This window comes from Vicugna pacos, chromosome 13, assembly GCF_048564905.1.
Source record: "Vicugna pacos chromosome 13, VicPac4, whole genome shotgun sequence".
In the NCBI taxonomy this organism is placed as follows: domain Eukaryota; kingdom Metazoa; phylum Chordata; class Mammalia; order Artiodactyla; family Camelidae; genus Vicugna; species Vicugna pacos.
The window spans coordinates 23,400,347-23,424,679 of NC_132999.1; the positions used below are offsets into that span (position 1 = coordinate 23,400,347).

The window sequence follows — 24,333 nt, forward strand, 5'->3', positions numbered from 1 at the left end:
TGCAACATAGAATACTCTACCCAGCAAGACTATCTTTTAAGAGAGTAGAGTTAAAGAATTTCTCAGACAAGCAAAAGCTGAAAGAGTACACCAATACCAAACATATCCTGAAAGAAATACTGAAAATTCTCTTCTAAGTAGAAAAGAGGCAGGGAACTATAGAAAGAGAACACAATTGGAAATATGATAACTACAATGATCAGCCAGATAATAAACAGATATAAAAGAGGATAACAAAATTATAACATGTGGGAGAGCACAGGAATAAAATGTAATTTTTTTCTCTTGATCATTTTAGGACGTGTGTGAGCCTATATGATTACCAATCTAAAACAAATAGATATTGTAATGGATTAAAATTCCTGAAAATCAGGGAAACCCCAAAACAAAAGCATACAATAAGGTCAAAAAAGCAAAAAGAAAAAAGATCATTATAACAAAAAAGAAAATTATCAAACCTAGAAAGGAGAAATGAAAAGACAATGAAAGGAACAAAGAAGAAATACAAAATCAACTGGAAAACAAAGTTTAAAATGGCAATAAACACACATCTATCAATAATTTCCATAAATATCAATGAACTAAATATTCCAATCAAAAGACATAGAGTGGTAGATTGGATAATAAACCTAGAGCCTACAATATGCTGCCTACAAGAGACCACTTTAGGGTGAAGGACATGCATAGACTGAAAGTGATAGGATAGAAAAAGATATTTCATGCGAATGGAAATGACAAGGAAGCAGGAGTAGCAATACTTATATCAGACAAAATAGACTTTAAAACAAAGGCCATACAGAAAGATGGCAAAGGACCCTGTATCTTAATAAAAGGAGTAATACAAGAAGAAGATACTACTCTCGTTAACATATATGCACCCTAAAGAGAAGTACCTAAATACATTAAAAAAATACAGACATAAAGGAAGAAATTGATGGAATGCAATAATAATAGGAGAGTTTAACACCCCACTAACATAATTGGACATATTGTCCAGATAGAAAATTGCTAATATTGATAAAGCAGTTAAGATACTAAATGACACAATGGGACAATTAGATGCAATTGATATTTCCAAGACATTACACCAAATATATATATATGTGTATATATGTATATATATATATATATATAATGTATTTTATATATATGTACACACACACTCTTTTCAAGTGCATATTGAATATTTTCAATGTTAGACTACATGCTTAGACACAATAGAAGCTTCAACAAATTTAAGAAGATAGAAATTATTTCAAGCATCTTTTCTGATGTCATGAAACTAGAAATCAACCACAGAAAGAAAAATGAGAGGAAAAAAAAAGACTGCATGGAGACTAAATGACATGCTATTAAAAAAATAGGTAAGTGAGGAAATCAAAGAAGAAATTAAAGAGTACCTCTGAGACAAATGACAGTGAAAACACAACCACACAAAATCTATGGGAGTCAGCAAAAGCAGCCCTAAGACAGAAGTATATAGTGATACAGACCTTCCTCAAAAAAACAAGAACAGTCTCAAGTAAGCATTCTAGCCTACCACCTAAAAGAATACAAAAAAGAAGAACAAACAAAACCTAAGATCAGCAGAAGGAAAGAAATATTAAAGCCTGGGAAGGAAGGAAATAAAATAGAGATTAAAAAACAATAGAATAAAACCAACAGCTGGTTTTTTGAAAGAGTAAACAAAATCAACAAACCTCTGGCCAGACTCATGAAGAAGAAATGAGAGAAGAAACAAATAAACAAAATAAGAAATGCAAATGGAGAAATGATGCGCAAAATCACAGAAATATATTTTTTAAAAAAGAGAGAGACAATTCTATCAGTAACAATATGTCAACAAATTGGACCACCTAGAAGAAATGGACAAGTTTCTAGAAACATATGGTTCACCAAAACTGAATCAAGAAGAAATAGATCATTTGGACAGACTGATTACTAGAAGTAAAATGGAATCAGCAATTTAAAAAAAAACTCTCTAGAAACAAAAGTCCAGGACCAGATAACTTGACTGGGGAATTCCCCCAAACACACAAGGAAGAACTCATAGGGATCCTTCTCAGACTCTTTCAAAATATTGAAAGGAGGGACACTCCCAAATTCATTCTATGAAGCCATCATCACCCTGCTACTGAAACCAGACAAAGACAGTAACAAAAAAGAAAATTACAGACCGGTATCTTTGATGAATATAGATGCAAAAGTTCTCAACAAAATATAGGCAAACAAAATCCATCAACACCTAAAAAATATTGTACCCTGTGATCAAGTTGGACTCATCCCAGGGACACAAGGATGATTCAACATATGCAAATCAATCAGTGTCATACACCACATTAACAAAAGAAAGGACAGAAATTAAATGATCATCTCAGTAGATGCTGAAAAAGCATTTGGTAAAATTCAACACCCATGAATGATAACAACTCTTACCAAAGTGTATATAGAGGGAACATATCTCACCATAATAAAAGCTATTTATGACAAACCATAGCCAACATAATACTCAATGCTAAAAAGTTGAAAGCCTTTCCAAAAAGTCTAGAACAAGACAAGGATGCCTACTCTCACCACTTCTATTCAACGTAGTCTTGGCAGTCCTAGCAACAGCAATCAGACAAGAAAAAGAAAGAAAAGGGATCCAAATTGGATGAAGAGGTAAAATTGTCACTATATGTGGATGACGTGATTTTATATATAGAAAACTCTAAAAGTTCCACACAAAAACTACTAGAACTGATAAAAGGATTCAGCAAGCAAGCAGGATACATGATTGACATACAAAAACGTGTTGCCTTTCTGTAGACTAACAATGAAATAACAGAAAAAGAAAGTAAATATAGAATCCTTTAAAATTGCATCAAAATGTAAAATAAAATATTTAGTAATAAATATGATCCAGGAAGTGAAAGGCTTATACATGTAGAATTACAAAACATTGATTAAGCAAATTAAAGATTATTTAAATTAAAAGATATCTTATGCTCTTGGTTTGAAAAATCAATGTTGTTAAAATGGCTATATAACCCAAAGTAATCTACAAATTTAATGTGATCCCTATCAAATCACTCAGGATATTTTTCACAGAACTAGAACAAATAATCCTAAAATTTATATGGAATCAAAAAGACTCAGAATTGCCAAAACAATACCAAAGAAAAAGAATGAAGCTGGAGGAATAACCCTCCCAGACTTTGGACAATACTACAGAGCTACAGTAAACAAAACAGCATGGTTATGGCACAAAAACAGACGTATGGACCAATGGTACAGAAGAGAGAGCCCAGAAATAAACCCACATACCTATGGTCAATTCATCTTTCACAAAGTGGCAAGAATATACAATGGAGAAAAGACAGTCTCTTCAGCAAGCAGTGCTGGGAAAACTGGACAGCAGCATATAGATCAATAAAGCTAGAACACTCCCTCACACCATACACAAAAATAAGCTCAAAATGGCTTAAACACTTAAACACAAGACAAGACACCATAAGCTTCCTAGAAGAAAACATAGGCAAAGCATTTTCTGACATTATTCTTAGCAATGTTCTTCCAGGGCAGTCTACCCAGGCAGTAGAAATAAAAGCAAAAATAAACAAATGTGACCTAATTAAACTTATAAGCTCTTGCACAGGAAAGGAAACCATAAGCAAAACAAAACGACAAACAAATGGGAAAAAATATTGTCAAAAGAGGCAATTGACAAGGTCTTGGTTTCCAGAATATATAAACAGTTCATACAACTTAATAACAACAACAAAAAAATCCAATACAAAAATGGGCAGAAGACCTCAACAAGCAATTCTGCAATGAAGACATATAAATGGCCAATAGGCACATGAATAATGTTCAATATCAGACAAATGTAATTATCAGACTAATTATCAGACAAATACATATCAAAACTAGAATATGTATTGCCTCACAGCAGTCAGCAAGGCCATCATCAAAAAGTCTACAAATAATAAATGCTGGAGAGGGTGTGGTGAAAAGGGAACCCTCCTACGCTGTTGGTAGGAATGAATTTTTATGCTGCCATTATGGAAAACAGTATGGAGATTCCTCAAAAAGTAAAACTGAATTTACCACATGATCTAGAAGTCCACTGCTCGGCATATATCTGGAGGGAACTCTAATTCCAAAAAATACGTTCACCCCAGTGTTCATAGCAGTACGAGTGACAAGAGCCAAGCCACGGAAACAACCTAAATGTCCATCAGCAGATGACTGGATAAGGAAGTTGTGGTATATATATTTATACATATATATGTGTGTGTGTGTGTGTGTGTGTCTATATATGTGTGTGTATGTATATATATACACACACATACACACATATATACAAATATATACACATAAATACTATGTAATACTGCTCAGCCATAAAATACAATAAAATAATGCCATTTACAGCAACATGGTTGGACCCTGAGATTGCATTCTAAGTGATGTACACTAAAAAGAGAAAGAATAGTACCACATGATATGTGTTTTATGTGGAATCTAAAAAAAAAATGAACTTATTTATAAAACTGATACAGACTCACAGACATTGAAAACAAACACGGTTATCAGGGGGAATTGGGGGAGGAAAGAGATAAATTGGGAGTTCATTATTTGCAGATTCTACGTACTATATATAAAATAGATAAATCAGTTTTATACTGTACAGTACCTCGCACTAAATTCAATATCTTATTGTAACCTATAATGAAAAAGAATATGAAAAGGAATACCTGCATGTATATGTTTGCCTGAAATATTATGCCGTACACCAGAAATTGGAACATTGAAAGCTCACTATACTTCAATTAAAGAAAAAAAGGAAATAAAAAAATGAAAACAATTCAGATGTACACAGGAAGTCCAGGATAGGAAGGCCACTTTGTAGCGCAAGATCATCCAAAGACCCCAGTTCCTTCTATCTTGTTGTTCTCGCCTTGCAACATCTTGTATGAGTTCAGTTTTCTTGAAGGGAGAAAGGGGCAGGTGGTGAGAAGCACCTTCCATTTCAGGACATGACTCAGTAGATGCACACATCCCCACTGCTCAAGTCCCATTGGCCCCACCCGGAGGAGCTGTGCATTTGTGGCCTTTGATTGGGAAGCCATGTGGCCAGCTAACATAGAGGGAGCTCCACCACTCAGAAGAAGAGAAAATATCTTCATCCTTTCATTTAAGGATGAGACATGCAGAGACAGGTAGGGAGAGCCCAGCTTTACACCCACTAGCTATGTATACTGCCCCTACATATAATGTAGCAATGTCAGAAGGTACCTGGCAGCTGTGAAGCACTTCATGAAAACCTGTTGGAGTGAACTTGAATTTGATTTCCACAGACTGTTCTCAGAAACCTAGAAGAACCCCAAGAACTACCTGTGAGACCAGGAATCTTAGCAGGAGCTGATGGGCCCTGAAAGTTCATGTGTGCATCACTGTGTTCATGTGCACAGGATTTTCCTGGAGAGCAGATCCCTGACATAACACTAGATTTTCAAAGGATTCTATGATTCAAAGAGGGTAAGAATCCTGTTTATGAAGTTTTATTCTGTATATCCTTAGGTTTCCTTTTTCACCTTATTGGAAAGAAATACTTTTTAGCTATGAAAGCATGCAAATACATTGAAACAATATTTTAAAATACAAATTAGTGATTGTATTTTAGCTTTCTATGTGCAGCCTACATTCCCCCCTCCCCCCCACACTCTCTGCTCAGCACTGGTGAGTGTTCAGAGGAACAGACCGTCTGACCTACTGCCAGGGGGAGTAAGAATTGGTATCCTCTTCCTATTTAGCTTTTCTTTTTGTGTGTCTTTGCTTTGTTGATTTTTCACATTCAGATCTTAGATGAACAGGAATCTCCTACAACTTTGTATCTTGTGTTTCAATCTCTTGTCTCACTGACTGACCAGTTCTAATTATTTGATTCTAAATATTTATTTCTTCCACTTTATTACTTAACTACTGAATCCTACATTTGGAATTTTTATCCTTCATATTAAATTTCCTGTCTATTACTTTTACTTGCCTTTTATAGCTCCTGACTATTTTTTCTCTTTATTTTTTGTTTTGTTTTCCTGATTTTAAGCCTGTTTTAGCTTCCTGAACCATCTTGTTTTAACTTCTTTTGTTCCCTTATACTCTCTCTTTTTTTAATGTGTTCTGTTTTGTTGTACATGGAAATTAATTCTCTACCTTACAAACTATTCCCAGATGTCTGTGGCTGCTACGTTTACCTCCATGTAAAGCAATTGGCCCCATGATTGGAGGCTGTACTTAAGAACTGTCAGACATCACTGTATTTAATGCAAAGTGATCACACTGTAAACGTGTTTGATCCAGTTCTGTCAGACTAGAAATATGCATGGACAGAGGCTGACAAAGATGGAACTCTGAGGATGTTCCTTTCAGGAAATTCTAATTGAAGGCTGAGTCCCTTCCAAGAACAAGCTGAGATTCCAGGTTGTATACATTGTCAGATAGGAGTCATATAACTTAACCTGACATTTTCAGCTGTTCCCAAAAACATCTTTACTGTACATTCTTAATTCATCAAAAAGTCATTTTCATAAATCCTTAGAGTTCATCCAGTCATTTACAAAGATGAAGTAAAAAGCTGTCGATTCCCATTCCTGCCATTTCTTGGACAGAGGCATGTACGTCAGAGACAGACAAGCTTAAGATGGAATCTTGGCTCTGCCCTTTCTATCAAAACGGGACAACTGTGCTAGTGATGAACAAACATTGGTAGAAAACTCTGGACCGAAAGGACCATGGAAGGGTTGAGTTTCGAGCCTGTATTTAATATGGGAGCTGGGTGGTGGAAAAAGACTAAATCCACAGTATTTGCTCCGATGGGGTGATGAGCTGCAGGGAGCTTGGGGTGACATGGGGGAGCATAAGTGGATGGCAGGTGGGGAGGAGGGTCCCCAGACATCTGGAGGAAATGAGCCCTTCTTTTTGACACCATGGCCTGCAGCTGGACACAGCCCTGCACACAGGAGGCAGGGACAGGGTTTACTTAGATTTCTCTCTTGAAGAAACATGTCAGGGAAGACTTTGATTAATGACCGTTGACTGCTATTCAAGATATGTGAGCACATACCTGCTCATTTGTGTGCAGTCAGGACACACCTACACACTTTCCCATCCTTTTCCTCTTTCTCTCCTAGGCCCCTCACTCTGATTCTCAGTTTCACTCTCTCATTCCACTAAACTCCAAGGTTCTAGCGCCATCTCAGGTTCACATCTTTGTCCTTATATCTTACGTAATGCCTGCCAATTTCCCTCCAACACCCAAAGCTTTCTCACCTTGGCTACATTACTTTGGGTGTGACTCATTTTCCTTTTCTGAAAGGCAAAGAAAATCATTCCTTCTGTAGGGTGGCTGTGAAGTTAAATGAGATAAAATGTGAAGGTGCTTAACCTGGCATCCAGGAGATGTGGGTGACTGAACATGAATGCCTTTCTCCAGCACATCATCCCCGTGCTCTCAACCTCTCTCTCTGTGAAGATGAGCGCATAAATGCATGCACATTGCACACGGATCCCATTCATTCCCCAGAGGCTGGGGTGGCTTTCTGCCAGGTTCCAGAAATCAAAGTGCCTTTCAGATTGCTGCCCTCCTCCTTCCTCGTAGAACACTTTGGGGAAGAATAACTTTCCCGTTTAGAACTGGACCGCTGAGGCCCAAAACAAGTAAAGGAAATTTCCCAAGAACTCACGTCAGTCAACCATGGAGTTAAGATGTGTCTCCAGAGCTAGTGTGCTCTTCTCCACACCTGGCCCCAGCCCGTGTTGTTGGAGGGGACTTTCTCCTCTGGTTAAACAATTATGGTTTGCTATTAAGTCCAGGCTTGCTACACCAGACACTCATTAAAATGTCTCAGCCTTCCCTGGTGAGTCACGTGTGCTGAGTCTCCCCCTTCACTAGCCTCTAAGATGCTTGAGGGTAGAGGATTTGCTTATTTTATTATAGTTGTGTCTTTATGCCTGGCTCTTAGGACACATGGTACACGCTCACTCAGTTCAAGGAGGTTGAACACATGAATGAATGTAAGGAAACTTTATGTCCTGTGGTGAATCAAACCCAAATGCAGTTGAGAGGGGGGAAAATGGAAAACGTTAGAAACATTCCCTTCAGACCAAGGTGTGCACGTGCACACACACACACACACAGACATACACACACGCAGCCTCCCTTCAATACACACTGTACAAACACCCTCATTACTGGACACACACATGTGCATATTCAGCTGTGACTGTTTTACTCTTTTCCAGTTTGTGAAGAAGTATGGGAATGTCCTTAGGCTGGAATTTGGTGACTTGTCTTCGGTTGTTATAACTGGATTGCCCTTAATCAAAGAAGCCCTTGTCCACCAGGGCGAAAACTTTGTGAACCGCCCCAAAGCCCCTTTCACAGAACGTCTCTTTATGAACAAAGGTAAGTGCCTGGACTAATGTGATGTATATGTTGGATACTCCTGTCGTCTGTGACAGATGCCTTGGTGACTTAATGCTCCAACACTCCCAGGGTCCAGGCCCATCATAAAGTTCCTGCCCCTGAAGGAAGCTGAGTGCCTGCATTCCCCACTGAAGGCCAGTCCTCAGGGACCCTGGCCGGGTCAACCCCAATGTCAGGGATTTGGGAGAAGCTGTGTCACCTGCATGAAGTCACTCTGGGAGCTTTGATAAATCAGTGTCCTCCTCACTCAATGATGTGATATGTTTTATAAGGAGAGAAAACCATGCATTCTTGGTGGCTGTTTCTGCTTTCCCATTGACATCTCTTCCCCTAGGAAATGGATGTGGATCATTTACTTTCTGCTGAGTATGTGATCCCTCAGTGCCTCTAGTTTCTTTTTCTTTAATATTGAGGTTGTGCCCCACAACATATCTCTAGCCTTTGGGTCTATATTAGAACAGTTTGGCATGAATACTTAAAATGTTCATGAAATAAACTTATACATTGAAAATTCTAAATGAAAAATTCAAATAATTTATTCTAACAAAGCACCCATTTTTTAGGTTCTTCTCAATTATTCTTTGAAATATTGCACCCATTACCTCTGCATCCATTCACTCTTATTTGTAATCTGCCCTGTGACACCTGGTGGCAGACACGAGTGATGTAACAGTGAGTAGAACAGACAAAGTCCTTGCCATCATGTAACTTACATTCTATTCAGAAAGACAGTATCAATTAGTCTAATAATTTAAAGTCTTAGTGTTTGAAGTGCACCTGCACTTATTAGGGGTATATCATCTAGCCCTGAGATTCAAAAAGGCTAATATATGTAAATAACAATTAATTAAGGAAACTGAGGAAGCAACAAGGCAGAGGGAACAGAATATGAAAAGGCTCTGAGGAGGGAAGGAGGGAAGGAGGGAGGTGAACTTGAGGAGCTGAAAGGGGGCCAGTGTGGCAGCGCAGGGATTCAATGGAGGTGAAGCTGCTGCGTTTGGCCAGGACCCTTCAGGCATGTTCTTGTTAAGGATGCTGCTTTTATCTGAACAACAATGGAAACTCTCAAATGGTTTAAGCAGAGAAAGGAATCATCATGTCCACAATGTGAACTTGAAGACTAGGCTGTAATGTCAAGAATACAATAAAGGGATAAAGAGACCATTGCAGCATTTTTGGTTAGAGAAGCTGGGACCTTGGACTACAGTAGATTAGACCAGGATAGTGGCTGTGAAGTTACATGGATTTAAGAACTTCAGGGGGTAAATCCAGTAAGACATGATGACCTAATGGGGATATGATGAGGTATTGAGGTGGACACCCAAGTGGGTGATAAAGGGAAGAAGGAACATTTGGGGAAAGACAAGTGTGGGCTGGCTGGGGTGGGGTGTTGTGTGGAGCAAATGAGGAATTCAGTCATGGATACACTGAGTTTGAAATCCTTTAAGTCAGCAGAGTCAAGCAGACAACTGTATGCACGCCTGGAGCTGAGAGTCAGAAATAGATATTGACTATCAGTAGATGTCATTAAAATTCTAAGAGTTAATGAGTTTTGCTCAGAAATGGAGGACAGGGTAGGAAGACAAGAGGCCGGAAGGTCATGAAACTTGAAGAACTGCATCATTTTGAAATTTAATAGATGTAGATGACTTAACCAAAATGTGGTAAGTTCCCTATGGTCAGAAAATTAGGAGGAAAATCTGGAGAGTCAGGGGTCCTGAGCACCACTGGAAGAGAGTGTTTCAATAGAGAAGTCTCAGGCAGCTGACGTATCCAGATGAGGTTGAAAAGGATCCTGGATTTGACAGCAGGGAGGGCCATTTCATGGAGAGCGTGGAGGCCAGAGCCAGACATTGAAAAGGCACTGAAGAGTGCTCTGCACGTGAAGACATGAAAGGAGTGTGACCTCACCTGTGTGATGTAATAAATGATGGTCTATTGAACACAGCAAGATGGGGCATTCTTCCCCTTTGCTGTGCTGTTGTTTTTGCCTAGAGTGTTCACGCTTATTTGATTTCTTGAGTGATTCATTTATCTTTAAAATCTGGCTTGGAGTAGAGCCTTGCCTCCTTATGAGTAAGGATTTTATCTAATCAACACGTGCATTCTAAGTATCTAGCACAACAAATACTAAGATGTACTTAGGTGACAAGTAACCAATGCATTGGGTTCAGAGTCAGGCAGCCTGAATTTGAAAGCCTGTTCTCCTAGTCACTAACTCTGTGACCTTGCAAAGATTACTTATATCCCTTGTGGCTCTTTTCTCTCATAAACCAGACTGGGGGCGGGATGTTGACAGTAATGACAGTACCTAGCTCAGAGAGGCTCTGTGAGTACTACATTACATAATGCATTAAAAATACAAATGTGTCCAGCATTGCAAGCAAGCAGTAAATACTAGTCATCATACCCATGGCTTTGGGGTTATTTCTCTGAACAGTTTTCAAGTGCCTTTTGCCCTTCTCCTTCCTTCCATCTGATACACATCCCCATGGCATTTGTTGGCTGTCTTTACGTAATGTTCACTTCCTTTTTCCCAGGATTGGTCATGTCTGATGGTCAGGAATGGAAGGAGCAAAGGAGGTTCACGCTGACAACACTGAGGAACTTCGGTTTAGGAAAGAAGAGCTTAGAGGAACGCATTCAGGAAGAGGCCCGCTACCTCACCCAGGCAATAGGAGAGGAGGACGGTGAGTGTGTCACAGGACAGGTGCAGGAGACTGCGGCTCATTCCTTCACCGACCAGATGCTTAATAAGTGCCCACGTGCCTGCCCTGTGCCCAGCACTGTGTAGGGCACCGAGGGGTTAACAGTGAACAACTAACCATGACCTGCCCTCATGGAGCTGGAGAATTAGACACGAGAAGATGGGTATAGAACACATTGATTTAAATCCTGGTCATCAGTTTGAATTCCCGGCATTGACCGAGTACTTGCTATAGGTCAGACCCTGTGGAGGGTGCTGGGGCCACAGTCTCAGAGGTGGTTCTGTTCTCATTCTGTCCTGTGTCATGTAGAGTACACCCTCAGAGGAAATGGAAGGACACAAATCTGAAGGATCCATCACTTCCTCTCCCTCCAGGACAGCCTTTTGACCCAAACTTGAAAATCAAGAATGCAGTTTCCAATATTATTTGCTCCATCACATTTGGGGAGCGTTTTGACTACCAGGATGATCAGTTCCAGGAGCTGCTGAGGCTGTTGGATGAGTTCATGAGTCTGCAGACATCAATATGCTGCCAGGTGAGACGTTCTCACTTCCTACCTTGGAAAAAATATTGGGCTGATGTCAGACACAGATTTTATTTTTCTAAGCTACTACATAGCGTTTCAAAATTGCCTTTAACACAAGCATATTTGAAATTAATCTTTCGTATTTATTGTTTTAGATTTAAATGTTAAATTTAAAATTTGTACTATGGACAAAGAATGTTACTAACGTTCGGGTAAAGTACAAATTTCATATGACCTACTCCTATGCACTCAAGTTGTTTTCTTAAAAAAGCACAATGTCCCAATAGCCTTTGAGCCCCTCCTGTCCATGTTCTTCCCTAAACCCCCACCCCCATCCTCCCTCAGAAGTTCCCTTCTGTGTCTGGTGCTCCCTGTCCAACGGATTTGATTCATACGTTAGATGCTCTTGTTTTTAAATTCTGCTTAGTTTTCTATTGTGTGACTATGCCACTGTTTATTATTCGATTCTCTACTGGTGGACGCTTGGGTGACTTCCAGTCTGGGGATGTTGGGACTAAAGCTGCCGTGAACATTCTTGTTTAGTTCATATGGACCCATCTTCCTGTTTCCCTTACATTTACACCTGGATGCAAAAAGTACTTAAAATTGTCCCCGTTGGCTGCACTACTTACATGCCCACCGACTCTTGATATGGTCAATCATCCAGTTTTGTCAGGTATTGATGTAGGGGGTTCAAACCTAACCCCTTCCTTCGTGGGCCCTGCCCTCCTCCCCTGTACTGCTGGGCCTGTGATTCTGTCAGTAACTCTCTCTGCTCAGCTTCTTGGTCTCTCAGCCTCTTTTCTGGATTTGAAAGACACTTTGATGGAAAATCAGCCCTAAGTGTTGAGGTCACCTCTCTGGTGTCTAGAAGAGTATTTGCTGTTATTTATTCCTGACAAGCATCTTTGCATTGAGCTTTGGACCCATCACACCAAAGGTGGTAAATCAGTTCCGTGTGATTCCTGGCACATTAAAGGGGCCTAATGAATGTGGGCTCTTATGATTATTGTCAATGTTATTTTTGAATCATATTCCCTTTTCTCTCTTCTAATCAAGGTAGTCCCCCATTCAGCAATTCCATTTCTTCTTCTTAAAACAGAGCCAAGGAAGTCATTAGAGTTCACTGGGTACCCAGCTGAGTGCTTGCAGGGAAGAGGAATTCCCAGGAGGGTAGGATGGGGCAGCAGGGCAGGGGTAGAAGGATTTCTTAGAGACACAGAAGAGACCAGGCACATTGATGGACAACTAGACGCACATTATCTATGCTGATTTTTTATACCACTTCTTTAAAGGTGAAATGAAGCATCTTGATGTGAGCAAGCAGGTAAGGGAGTATGTAAGCAAATCCACACAGTGTCCACTACTCTGTGTTAAGTGGGAGTGGAATCTCATGCCATTAGTCAGAAAATAACCCTTGGGCCTGACTGGCAGATAGATTAAGTAGTGACAAATCACAACATTATTACTATTATCAGAAAAGAATTATACCTAAAAAGAAAATTCTTGCCAGTTCATTTTAAATCTAGCCCACTTTCCATTATGTTATACTATCTCTTTTACCAGATATTATTAGAGAAAATACCTTTAAAAACCACTTCATTTCAGTATAAAATTTCTTACAACAAGGAAATTACATCACAGTGGGGGCAGGCAAATAAACAGATATATGTCTTTAACATAGATACATACAGAGACACATGACAGATGGACATGTTTTACACAAACACAAGTATATATACACCAACACAACTAGTGATAACTGCCAAGAACTAAAATAAAACAAAATAAAAGAATGGAAGGAGGGTGCAGAAGTTCTGCTAATTATAGGATCATCAGGCAAGACAGGTCCAAGGAGGTGACCTTTGAGCAGCACCTTAATGAAGGAAGGGGCTGAGTTATGCAGATTTCAGAGGAAGACCATTCCAGGTGGAAGGAACAGCAAATGCAAAGACCTAGACAAGGACATCCTGGGTGTTACCACAGAGGCCAGTGGGGCTGCACTTTAAAGAGTAAGAGAGAGGAAGATGGTGGGGAGGGTAGCAGAGGAGGAGACAGGAATGTGAGGGGCCAGTTCATGGAGAGCTACAGGCCAGGAGAATGAGGTTGGATTTTTTTCTAGTCATGGAAAGTCACTGGAGGATTGAGAGCCAGAAAGTGAAATGATCAATTAAACTGTTAAATGATCCCCCTGGGAGCTCAATGGATAATTGATTGGGAATGAAGTGAAGGATGGAATCAGGAAAACTGTTGGAGGCTCTTACAGCATCCAGGTAGGAAATGCTGGTGGATTGTACAAGGATGACAAAGTAATTGGAGTGGTGAGAAGTCATCTGACACTGGTTATATTGTGGATAGAGCTCTGACATGCTTGGCCAGAGGGTAAGAAGAGGAATGAGAGAGATAAAAAAAACTGGAGGGTGACCCAAGGGTTAAGTGTAAACAGGAAAAAGATGTAAAGAGCAGATGGTTACATTGTGTTAGGAAGTCAAAAACTGGCAGCACCTTGTCTCCATAATTCTTTTTTGTTTGTTTTTCTCAATCAGTTTTACAATATCTTTCCACGGATAATGAACTTCCTCCCTGGACCCCACCAAAGGCTTTTTCGTAACTGGGAGAAACTGAAAATGTTTGTTGCCCATGTGATTGAAAACCACAAGAGAGACTGGAATCCTGCTGAAGCAAGAGACTTCATTGATGCTTACCTCCAGGAAATAGAGAAGGTGAGGAATCCAGAGTTGTTTCTGGAATTCTGTTCTTAAAGAGCAAATGAGGTGATTTGATTGTCCTATTGCTGCTATAACAAATTACCATAAACTTGGGGGCTTATAAGAACATAGTTTATTGTCTTATACTTTGAAACATTACAAGTCTGAAACCAACTTCACTGGGCCAATGTCAGGGTCATGCAGGGCTAGCTTCTCTGGAGGCTCAGGGGAAAATCTATTTTCTTGACTTTTCCAGCCTGTAGGGGCTGCCTGTATCCCTTGATTCACGGCCCTTCCTCCATCTTCAGAGTCATCAATGTAGCACCTTCTTTGCCACCAACGTTACATCTCCTTTTTATGATCATCTTGCTCCCCTCTTATAAAGACTGCTGTGAATATATTGGGCCCTGTGGGTTGACCCAGGATCATCTTCCTATATCAATATCTTTAATGTAATCATATCTACAAAGTCCCTTCTGCCACATAAGCTACCATCCCTGGATTCCAGAAATCAGATTGTGGACATCTAAGTGGGTCTTTATTCAGCCCAGTGCAAGGAGAAAATTAGAGACAGTATTTCAGACAGTGAAAGAATATCATTAACTCTGAATTGATGAGACATTTAGAAATAAAGATAGAAGTCAATTATACTCAAATAGAAAAAAAGAATTTCATTCACAGATTGTTAAATTAAACATTTAAAACAATTTTAAAGAAGTGTAGAAGTTTAATGGTTTTTAGCTCTAGGCCTTTGAAACCTCAAATACTGAAGGTCATAATGTGTTCTCAACCCTCTACCTATCTATGAAGGAAATACACACAAAAGGAGAAATTAGTATAGTTTCATTATAGTTGGACCAGTGCCCAGCTTCCTACCACTTCCCTCAGCCCCCCAGGTCAGAACACAAGTAAAGCTGAGTCTGATGCCAGAGTTTAGACACAAGTGGGAGGGACCTTCCCTTCCTCCCTTGTCCCCGTGTCATCCACGTCCCTACATTATAGGAAAGAAAGAGGAAAAAGCCAAGTTGGATGTATAGCTTTTCATGTGGTATCCCTTCTGGATAATACACATCACTGCATCCCTGTCATCATCTATGAATCATCGGATTATTTATTCCTCTCCTGGAGTTGACAGAGTGGTGGATTTCCTTCCATCTCCTCTCTTATTTCTCCTTATTGGCACAGCATTCCTGGAAGCATTGGTTCTCCTCAGAGGAAGAGACTCCACCTGCTGTAAGGTGTGCAGGTGTGGGACCACACACAGAGGAATGTTGACACAGTTAAGCTTCTGGAGGAAGGTGGTAAAGATGCTGGAGAACCATGAGGAAAGGCTGTTGGAATTAGAGACTTAACCTACAAAGGAAAAGACTAATGGGGGAAAATGAGAATTATTGTACATTAGAGATACCCAGTTCATTTTTTCTGGTATCAGTACAGACACCTTTTCAGTAATTGCTACGTACCCTATATATCTCACATAATTCATGATGCTATTGTAATGGCTGAATGTTGTTAGTTCTGTTTTATGAATCAGAAGACTGAAGCACAGAGAGGTTTATTAACTTTCTCAAACTACACAGATAGTGAATGATGTGGTTAGTATTGGAGCCCCTGGCTATTTTTCCAGGGTACTAACAGGTTCTTCCAAGTTCTGGGCATAAAAAAATAATTAGTCATCTTGATTTTCATCCACCAAAGGTAACAAAGCATCCAGCACTAGGGCAGGAGGACACTTATGACATTCCATCCTCCTGAGATGGGCAAAGGGAAATCATTTCTCCTGGGGGGTCTCTCCTCCCACATTCTCTCCAGGATGAAGCCCTTGTTTGTTGTGACAGCCAAGAACTATCTGATTAATCCAACAAACATTGTGCTTTCCAGCATAGAGGCAATGCTACTGCAAGTTTCAATGAAGAAAACCTCATCCACAGCACCCTGGACCTCTTCTTCGCTGGAACGGAGACAACTTCGACGACGCTGCGCTGGGGTCTGCTCTACATGGCCCTGTACCCCGAAATCCAAGGTGAGCTTGTCAGTGAGTGTGGCTGGGCCAGATACACAGCACGTGGTTGACTGAAGAATGGGAACATTCTTCAGTTTTACAGTCGGAACTGTGATGGGTCCACATACTACAAACATAACAGAGAGTCCCTGCTCTCAGGAAATTGCCAGTCTAGTGGGGAAAACAGTGAAGTCCATGGACATCTTGGTGAGTTCCCAGAAAGAGTTACAGTCCATTCACATGTGAAAGCTGGTCCTCACCTTCCCTCCTTTAAGTCATGTCTTCCACTGCCCTGTGGATGATGTTCAGACTCCTGGGTCTGGTGTATCCTGCCCTCTGATGTGCCCCCTCCTGCCTGTTCAACCTCAACCCTACTCACCCAGCGCCTCACTGAATGACGTGGTTTTCATTACACCGTCCTAATTTACGCCTCTGTGCCGTCACACCTGCTCCTCCCTAGAAGAATAACACAGGGAAGTACTTCCCTAATTTCTCTACACGGTAGACCACTAGCTATGCTTAAAGAATCTACTCAGACACACACCCCACTCAGATGTCTCCCCGCTCTCTAGGAAACCACTAGCGTTTCTTCCTTTGGGGACAACCACGTGCACCTCCATCACTTTGCTTTTTGAGCATTATCTACATATCTCCCCACAGGCTGTAGCTCATTGCAGAACAGTGACTGGTACCATCGTTTTGCTTTCTCAAGACCCCAGAACACTTTGTGCACATGAAGGATAAACACTGTTGGGGTACAGGGTTTTAAACTCGGTAATAGTTTGATAAAAGAACATAGAGTCAATTTAGTGGATCAAGATTAACTTTTTCCTTCAATTAAAACAAATGGAAAAATCAGAGTGCTTCCAGTGTACTACAGACAAGTATTTTTCATGAAATTCTCATTTCTTACCTTATATATGCATAAGTGTATACTGTACATGTGTGTATATTTTTACTCCTGTGTCCTGAGTCATGGTGTACAATGTATTTGTAATTGTGAATCACAGGGTTTTTGTTTTTGTTTTTGTTTTAAGTTTAAAAGCTAGTTAGGATCTAGATATGGCTTCTCTATTAGAGATTCCAAAATACCAATGGCTTAAATGACAGAAGGGGAAGCAACACAGGTTAATGGGTAAATGAACAAATTGGGACATGCAGTGTAATATTATTTGGCCTTAAAATGGAAATATCCTGACAGATGATTTCATATGGATGAACCCTGAGGACATGACGTCAAATTAAACCAATCAAAAAAGGACACATACTGTATGTTTCTATGTATAGGAGGTGTCAGGATTTGGTGAATTCATAGAAAGTAGAAGTAAAATGGTGGGTGTCAGAAGCTGGGGGTGGGGAACATGAGACATTTTCACTGAATGGATGCAGAGTTTCAATTTTGCAAGAAAATAAAGTGATTGGTTGTACAACAAGGTGAATGTACTTAACATTCTTAATCTGTACATGTAAAATGCTTATGATGTTAAATTTTATATTGTGTATTTTATCACAATTTTTAAAGTTTTCTAATGTCTATAAAAAATTATAGTTTATTTTTCTCTCAAGTGAAATATCCTAAGCTGGATAGTGCAGAAACCTTTGGGTTCCAAGCTGTCTAATGTGTTGCTCTGCTGTGTATAGAATGATGCTCTTTTTGGCGGTCACAAAGATGTCTCACCAATAAGTCTGCGTTTCCACCAATAGAAAGGGAAGAGAAAAGCAACCTTAACTTTAAGGGAATGTTTGCAGTGTAAACATCCCTCTACATATATTCTTTTTTTCTACAACATAGTCACAAGGGAATCTGGGAAATGGAGTTTTTAGCTGGGGAACCAGATATCCAGCTAAAATTTCTATTACCCTAGAAAAAGAAAAACCTTTAGTGGAGCACAATTAGCGGGTTTTTCTTAAATGTGTCACACTCCCCTAAATCAGTTGATGTAAATCTCAAAACATCCTAAAGATGAAAGTAGATTTATCCTCACTAATAAGAAGAGGAAATTGAGTTTCAGTAACTTGCACCAGGAATACTGAGCAGCAAGAATTGCAACCAGATTTGTCTTAAACCAGGGCCCACTTTGCACTCAGGTACCTCCCTGAGAAGCTACCATCTACACAGCCTGCTATAACTCTAGCCGTTTTGATCCTGGTTACTTCATTCCTTAGCTGAACCAGGCTCAAGGAGGGTAATGAATACTAGAATAATAGGACTTTCTCTGCTTTTTCAGAAAAAGTTCAGGCTGAGATCGACAGGGTGCTTGGCCAGTGGCAGCAGCCGAGCACGGCAGCTCGGGAGTCCATGCCCTACACCAACGCTGTCATCCACGAGGTGCAGAGGATGGGCAACATCATCCCCCTGAACGTGCCCAGGGAGGTGACAGTGGACACCACGCTGGCTGGATACCACCTGCCCAAGGTAACGAGGGCCTCCCTCGTGGCCTCAGATCTCCACGCTCACCTTTTTAAATGGTGGGACTCTCACCTGGGACAGTGACTTGGATTTTTGTCCTACGGGATCACTTAAATGGGGACAGAGATACTACACTCATGCTAGTTTCTTTTGTCTGTGTGTTGTCTCTAGAACATCAGTTCGGGTAGATAATAATATATATTATGGAGAAGAAGGGGGTTCCTAGGTCAAATGTGTGTAGGCAAAGCCTGGCTTTCCTTCGCTGTGAGATTTCTCAGTGTTTTGACTGTGTGATGTGCACTGTGATTCTCTGTGGGGAGACAGCAAGCAGCGGTTCTCAGTCAGACTTTGACACGAGGTCCTTTCTTTGCCTTGGTATAGCTTCTCACAGGACTAGGGACCTCCCAGACTAACTTTGGAAAATTTGGCTTCACAATCTTGGGATTAGAGAATATTGAAACATGAAGGGACATTTGAGACCATGTGAACCAACGTCACATTCATGCTGGTGTTTCTAGCATAATATCCACACAGGTACTTTTCCAGCTTTGCCCTACAACCCTGTGATGGAACTATCATCTCACAAGGGAAACCAAGCCAAGTGTGTGCCCTGTTAAATATCAGAAAGGAGAGAAAGGAACTGATGCTCATTAAGCAGCAATGATGTACCATGGACTATGTGGGTTCCTTCAAAATGTCTTCACCAGTGCTCAGAATTATTCCATTAGTCCCACTTTAAAAATTTAACTTGAGGCTCAGGGAGTGAATAAGCTTGCCTAAGATGTCTGAACTACAAAGTGAATTCAGAAAACAAACGTTTTGAATATCAGGTCTTTTTTTTTTTTTAACTCCACCATGTTCTCTGCACAGGAGTTGCTTTACTCTGACTTTAAGAGTCTCCTTGCCGGTGTCCTCAGTTGGTCCCTCCCTGTCATCACAAAGGAAACTGTTGTCACTGCCCCCTCCCCTTAGGATACGGGTAGGTCACTCTCCTGTTCCCCTTAGCGTTGCACTTGCAACTACACAGTTAAACTTCCTTTGCTTTCTTGCCATCTGTGGATGCATTCTAGGTTGGCTAAGTCCCTCTGTGTATGTCTTAGCTGGGGACAATCTCAAGAGGTAGAACCAGAGGATCTTACCCATGGGACACCCCTGGGTCACTGTCCCTGCAGAGCCAGGAAAAGCAGCTGTTCCTGGGGGCATTGCCTTTCCTGTTTTCCTCCTGATGGACAATCCTGTGGGAGGAGACTGGGGTCTGAATTATTTCACAGGTGCTCTTTGCATTTTTATAGTGATTCATGTAGCTCCGTAGATTGGGCTCAAGTCTTGTTCTACTCTGATTTTTAAAGGCTGCTTGAAAAATCATCCAGAGAACCTTGCCATGTCATTGACTGTGTGTTGTAGAGCCTCCGAGACAGAGCTTTGAAGTCAAGTGTTCTGGTTCAAATCATGGTTCTACCTCCTCCCACCCCGTGACTCTAGGCAACTTATTTAACTTCCTGAGCTTCAATTTCTTTATCTGTGAAAATTAATTTAAACCTACCTAACAGGTGGAGGTAGAGTGAGGCCATGCATGTAGAACGATTAATGTAGTGAACAGTAAAATGCTCCAAATAGCAGTCATTGTTCTTTCTTAATCAACAAATGGTATTTAGGACCTAAAATGTTCAGGTCTGGGAAAACAACTCTGAGGACAATAATCATACAAGTTTATATTTACAAATCATGATAACTGCCCAGCAGAAAAAAGTCACTGGTTTCTCTAAAGAAGTAGGCGAATTGGAACGGGGATTGGGAGCTGAAGTGGGTAGAGAAGGCTTCCAAAAAGCAGTGATGAAGATTAAAGAATGAGTAAGAGTTAACTCGGTGGCAAAGTGGGGAGGAAAGACATTCCAGGCAAGGCGAACAGCAGGCAAACAGGCATGGGCATGAGTGGGGACATGTGGTGACTTTTAGAAACTGCAAGCAGCTCCCTGCAGTGGGAGTGCAGGCAGAGGGAGGGGCTCAGACGGTGTGAGGTGATGCACGCTTCATCTAAGAGTGACAGGGAGCTATTGAGAGTGTCTGTCAAGTTCCAGGTGTGCTGGGTGGATGGGTGTCACATGACAAAGTCCTTTTCAAAGCTAATTCTTCCTTCAGTATTTGGAGCACACTGAAAGAGGAAAGAGAGGATATGGAGTGTAGTTAGACTGCTATTGAGGGTAGCAAGGGGGTAGCCTGGACCAGGGTGGCAGTGGTGGAGCTAAACTGGAGGAGATAGATGCAAGCAAAATTTAAAGTAAACTTGACCAGCCTTGTTAAGGATTGGATGAAAGCAGAATGAGGGAAAGGGAGGTATTAAGGGGGACTCCTGGGGTTCTTGCTATGTACCTGGAAGGATAGTGGTTCCTTCACTGGACGTCCTGATTCTCTCATTCACCCTTTTGTGGAATGTCCTAGACAGTGGAGGGTAGAGAATGGGGGAAACAAAGATACATGAGGCATTTTTACCTTGAAAGAGCTGCCATAGTTATCACTTCAGGGAGCAGCTGGGTTGGATTTGGGACAATATTGACTTTCCAGCTGTCACATTATTCTCTCATTGATGCACACATGTTCCCTTCTAAGTTCCACACTCAGATGACCCTGAAGAGATCTATTCTGCAGTCAAGAGTGATCACACTTCCCTGGTAAAATTCCCAGGAGACACTTCCATCCATCGTTGTAATCTGTCCCCTGGCAAAGAGCAGGGTCCTAGGGGTTGGGCTCAGAGGATAGTGGATTGGGGAGGTTGAGAGGGTTCAGACTGCTGTCAGGTTTGGGTGTGGAATCCTGGGGGACACCTGCCATCTGCACAGGTGTGTTGTGTGGATCAAGCCTTTCCTGAGTCTTTGCTGCCTTTTCTAGGGAACCATAGTCCTGACCAACCTGACTGCACTGCACAGGGACCCTGCAGCGTGGGCCACCCCAGACACGTTCAATCCAGAGCACTTTCTGGAGAATGGACAGTTTAAGAAAAGGGAAGACTTTCTGCCTTTCTCAGCAGGTGAGATGTAATAAATACAAGTGTAGCAACCCAGAGTCCCTCTCTCAGCCCTTCTCTACTCTACCTAGTGTGCTCTGCTCTTGTAGGAATGTCCTTGGAAAGCCCTGCCCATCCTGACTCCCTCTTGATGTTGCTGCACCTCTGGGTTCCCTGGGAGAGGGCATCACCAGGACTCATGCCCTTACTTCCTGAGTCCTGGTTTGACTCTGATGCAATTTCACTTCACGTTGTTCTGTCCCAAGAACACTGAGACAGAAGCTCAGACCCTGCTTGTCCAAAAGAAGACTGGACACTTGCCATCTTTTTAGAGTTTTTAAGTATTTCAAGTTCTTTTTAAGGGCCACCCACTCACACAGAACCAGAGCCAATTTCTAAGAAGGGGGTGGAAGGGGCAGGACAGGGGTGGTATCCTCTTCCTTATGGGCTTTAGAAGGTGCAGGTGTAACTAGGTGGGATTCTACTCTATAAATGCTGCCCAAAGACATCATTTACCTTTTTAAAATTCTAATCTGCTTAATACATTTACATTGTACAGAACTTGAAAGACAAGAAGTAGGATGCAGTTTAAAAGTCTCATGTTTCCAAGGCAGCCAGATCCAGAGGGGGTTTTAACTCAGAACATTGTAAGATGAGTGGGAAAAATTCTTAGAATATTTCAGGTATTGAGTTATGTATGTTGCAGAGATGGTTTCAAGTAAATTCCCAGTTCCTTAGTTGTAGAAATATTTCCTGAGCACCTACTGTGTGTCAAGCATTCAGACTTGAGGATAAGATAATGAAGTGGAAAATAGAATCTCTCTCTCATACAGTATAATGTTGTAGTGTAACCTTACAAGGTTCAACTTCCTGTCACCACTTTGGAGATAAGAAAACTGAGGCTTAGCAGCATCAATATGGCATCTGAAGTCACAAGCTCAGGTGGCAGAGCTAGTACTCAGTGTAAACCAGGTTTATCAACAACTAAAGCCCGTGCTCCTCCTACCAGTGTCTCCTAGGAAAGTTACTAAAGGCTACACTGAGTTGACTCTCTCAAATTCATCATAGTTTTCTTATCATTAATTTAAACTTAAGTATAGGTTGATTTTCGGAGACAGAATCATTGGCTGATGACACCACTAAGGCACAGGAAGGGAGGGACTGGAATTTGACCTATGCTGTATGACACTGTCCTGAGTGTACCTGGACTGACGTGATCAGATCTTCTTTGTCTATCTTCATCTGGTTCTATGTCACCTTTGCTCACAATGGACCAGCCACTTCATAATATGAAAGCAGATATGAGGTGAAGGAATACCTTCCAGTCTTCCTGTCTGCAAGGGTTTCTGGTGTCACATTACATTACAAAGTTTCACCTGTGTATGTCACGTGTTATATTTATTTTTCCCTACTGTGTTTTTTGCTACTGAGGGTTGTATCACACTCTTAATCACAGAACTCATTTATAAGCAAATCATCTCGTTTAATTCTTACACCAACCTTGTTATTAGTAGTTAGACAGAAAATGGATCAGTTTCTCCTTTCTTAATATAAGGAAAGTACAAATAAGATAGAGATGGATGTTTCTTTTCATTTTGGGGAGGGGCAGGCAGGTTTTACTTTATTTTACTTTTAAAATGATATTTAGTCAGTTACAATGTATCAGTCTCTGGTTTACAGAACAATGTCCCAGTCATGTGTGTGTACATGTGTGTGTATATATATATATATGTATATATATATATATACACACACACACATATATTCATTTTCATATTGTTTTTCATTAAAATTTATTACAAGATAATATAGTTCCATGTACTATACAGAAAAAATTTTCATCCATTTTTGTATATATTGGTTAACATTTACGAATCTCAAACTCCCAAAGTTGTCCCTTCCCACCCACTTTCCGCTGGTAACCATAAGATTATTTACTATGTTTGTGAGTCTGTTTTTGTTTTGTAGATAAGTTCATTAGTGTCCTCTTTTTTCTTTTCTTTTCCTTTCTTTTTTTTAGATTCCACATATGAGTGATATCACATGGTATTTTTCTTTCTCTTTCTGGCTTACTTCACTTAGAATGATGATTTCCAGGTGCATCAATGTTGCTGCAAATGGCATTATTTTATTCTTTTTATGGCTGAGTCGTATTCCATTGTGTACATACACCACAACTTCTTTATCCAGTCATCTGTCAGTGGACATTTGGGTTGCTTCCATGTCTTGGCTATTGTATACAGTGCTGCTGTGAACACTGGAGTGCATGTATCTTTTTGAATTAACATTCCCTCTGGATATATGCCCAGGAGTGGGATTGGTGGATCATATGATAAATCTATTTTTAGTTTTTTGAGGAATCTTCATACTGTTTTCCATAATGGGTGCAGGACAGGGAGTAAATATGTTAGAACTTTTAACAAGGGTTTTGGCTGGATTATAGAATTACAAACATCTTTTATTGTCTTTATATTTTTCACACTTTTATTTCTTTTTGCAGTGAACTTG

At 40.6% G+C, this 24,333-nt stretch overlaps 1 protein-coding gene across 1 annotated transcript in view; it reads left to right on the top strand.

Moving 5' to 3' along the window:
• The window catches only part of LOC102524867 (cytochrome P450 2J2-like), a 35,846-nt gene that overhangs the window by 8,917 nt on the left and 2,596 nt on the right, over window positions 1-24,333 (top strand). The window contains exons 2-8 of the mRNA XM_072974326.1: window positions 8,287-8,449; window positions 11,011-11,160; window positions 11,553-11,713; window positions 14,251-14,427; window positions 16,294-16,435; window positions 18,643-18,830; window positions 21,711-21,849. Coding sequence (XP_072830427.1) covers window positions 8,287-8,449; window positions 11,011-11,160; window positions 11,553-11,713; window positions 14,251-14,427; window positions 16,294-16,435; window positions 18,643-18,830; window positions 21,711-21,849 — 1,120 coding nt within the window. The remainder of the gene's footprint in view (window positions 1-8,286; window positions 8,450-11,010; window positions 11,161-11,552; window positions 11,714-14,250; window positions 14,428-16,293; window positions 16,436-18,642; window positions 18,831-21,710; window positions 21,850-24,333) is intronic.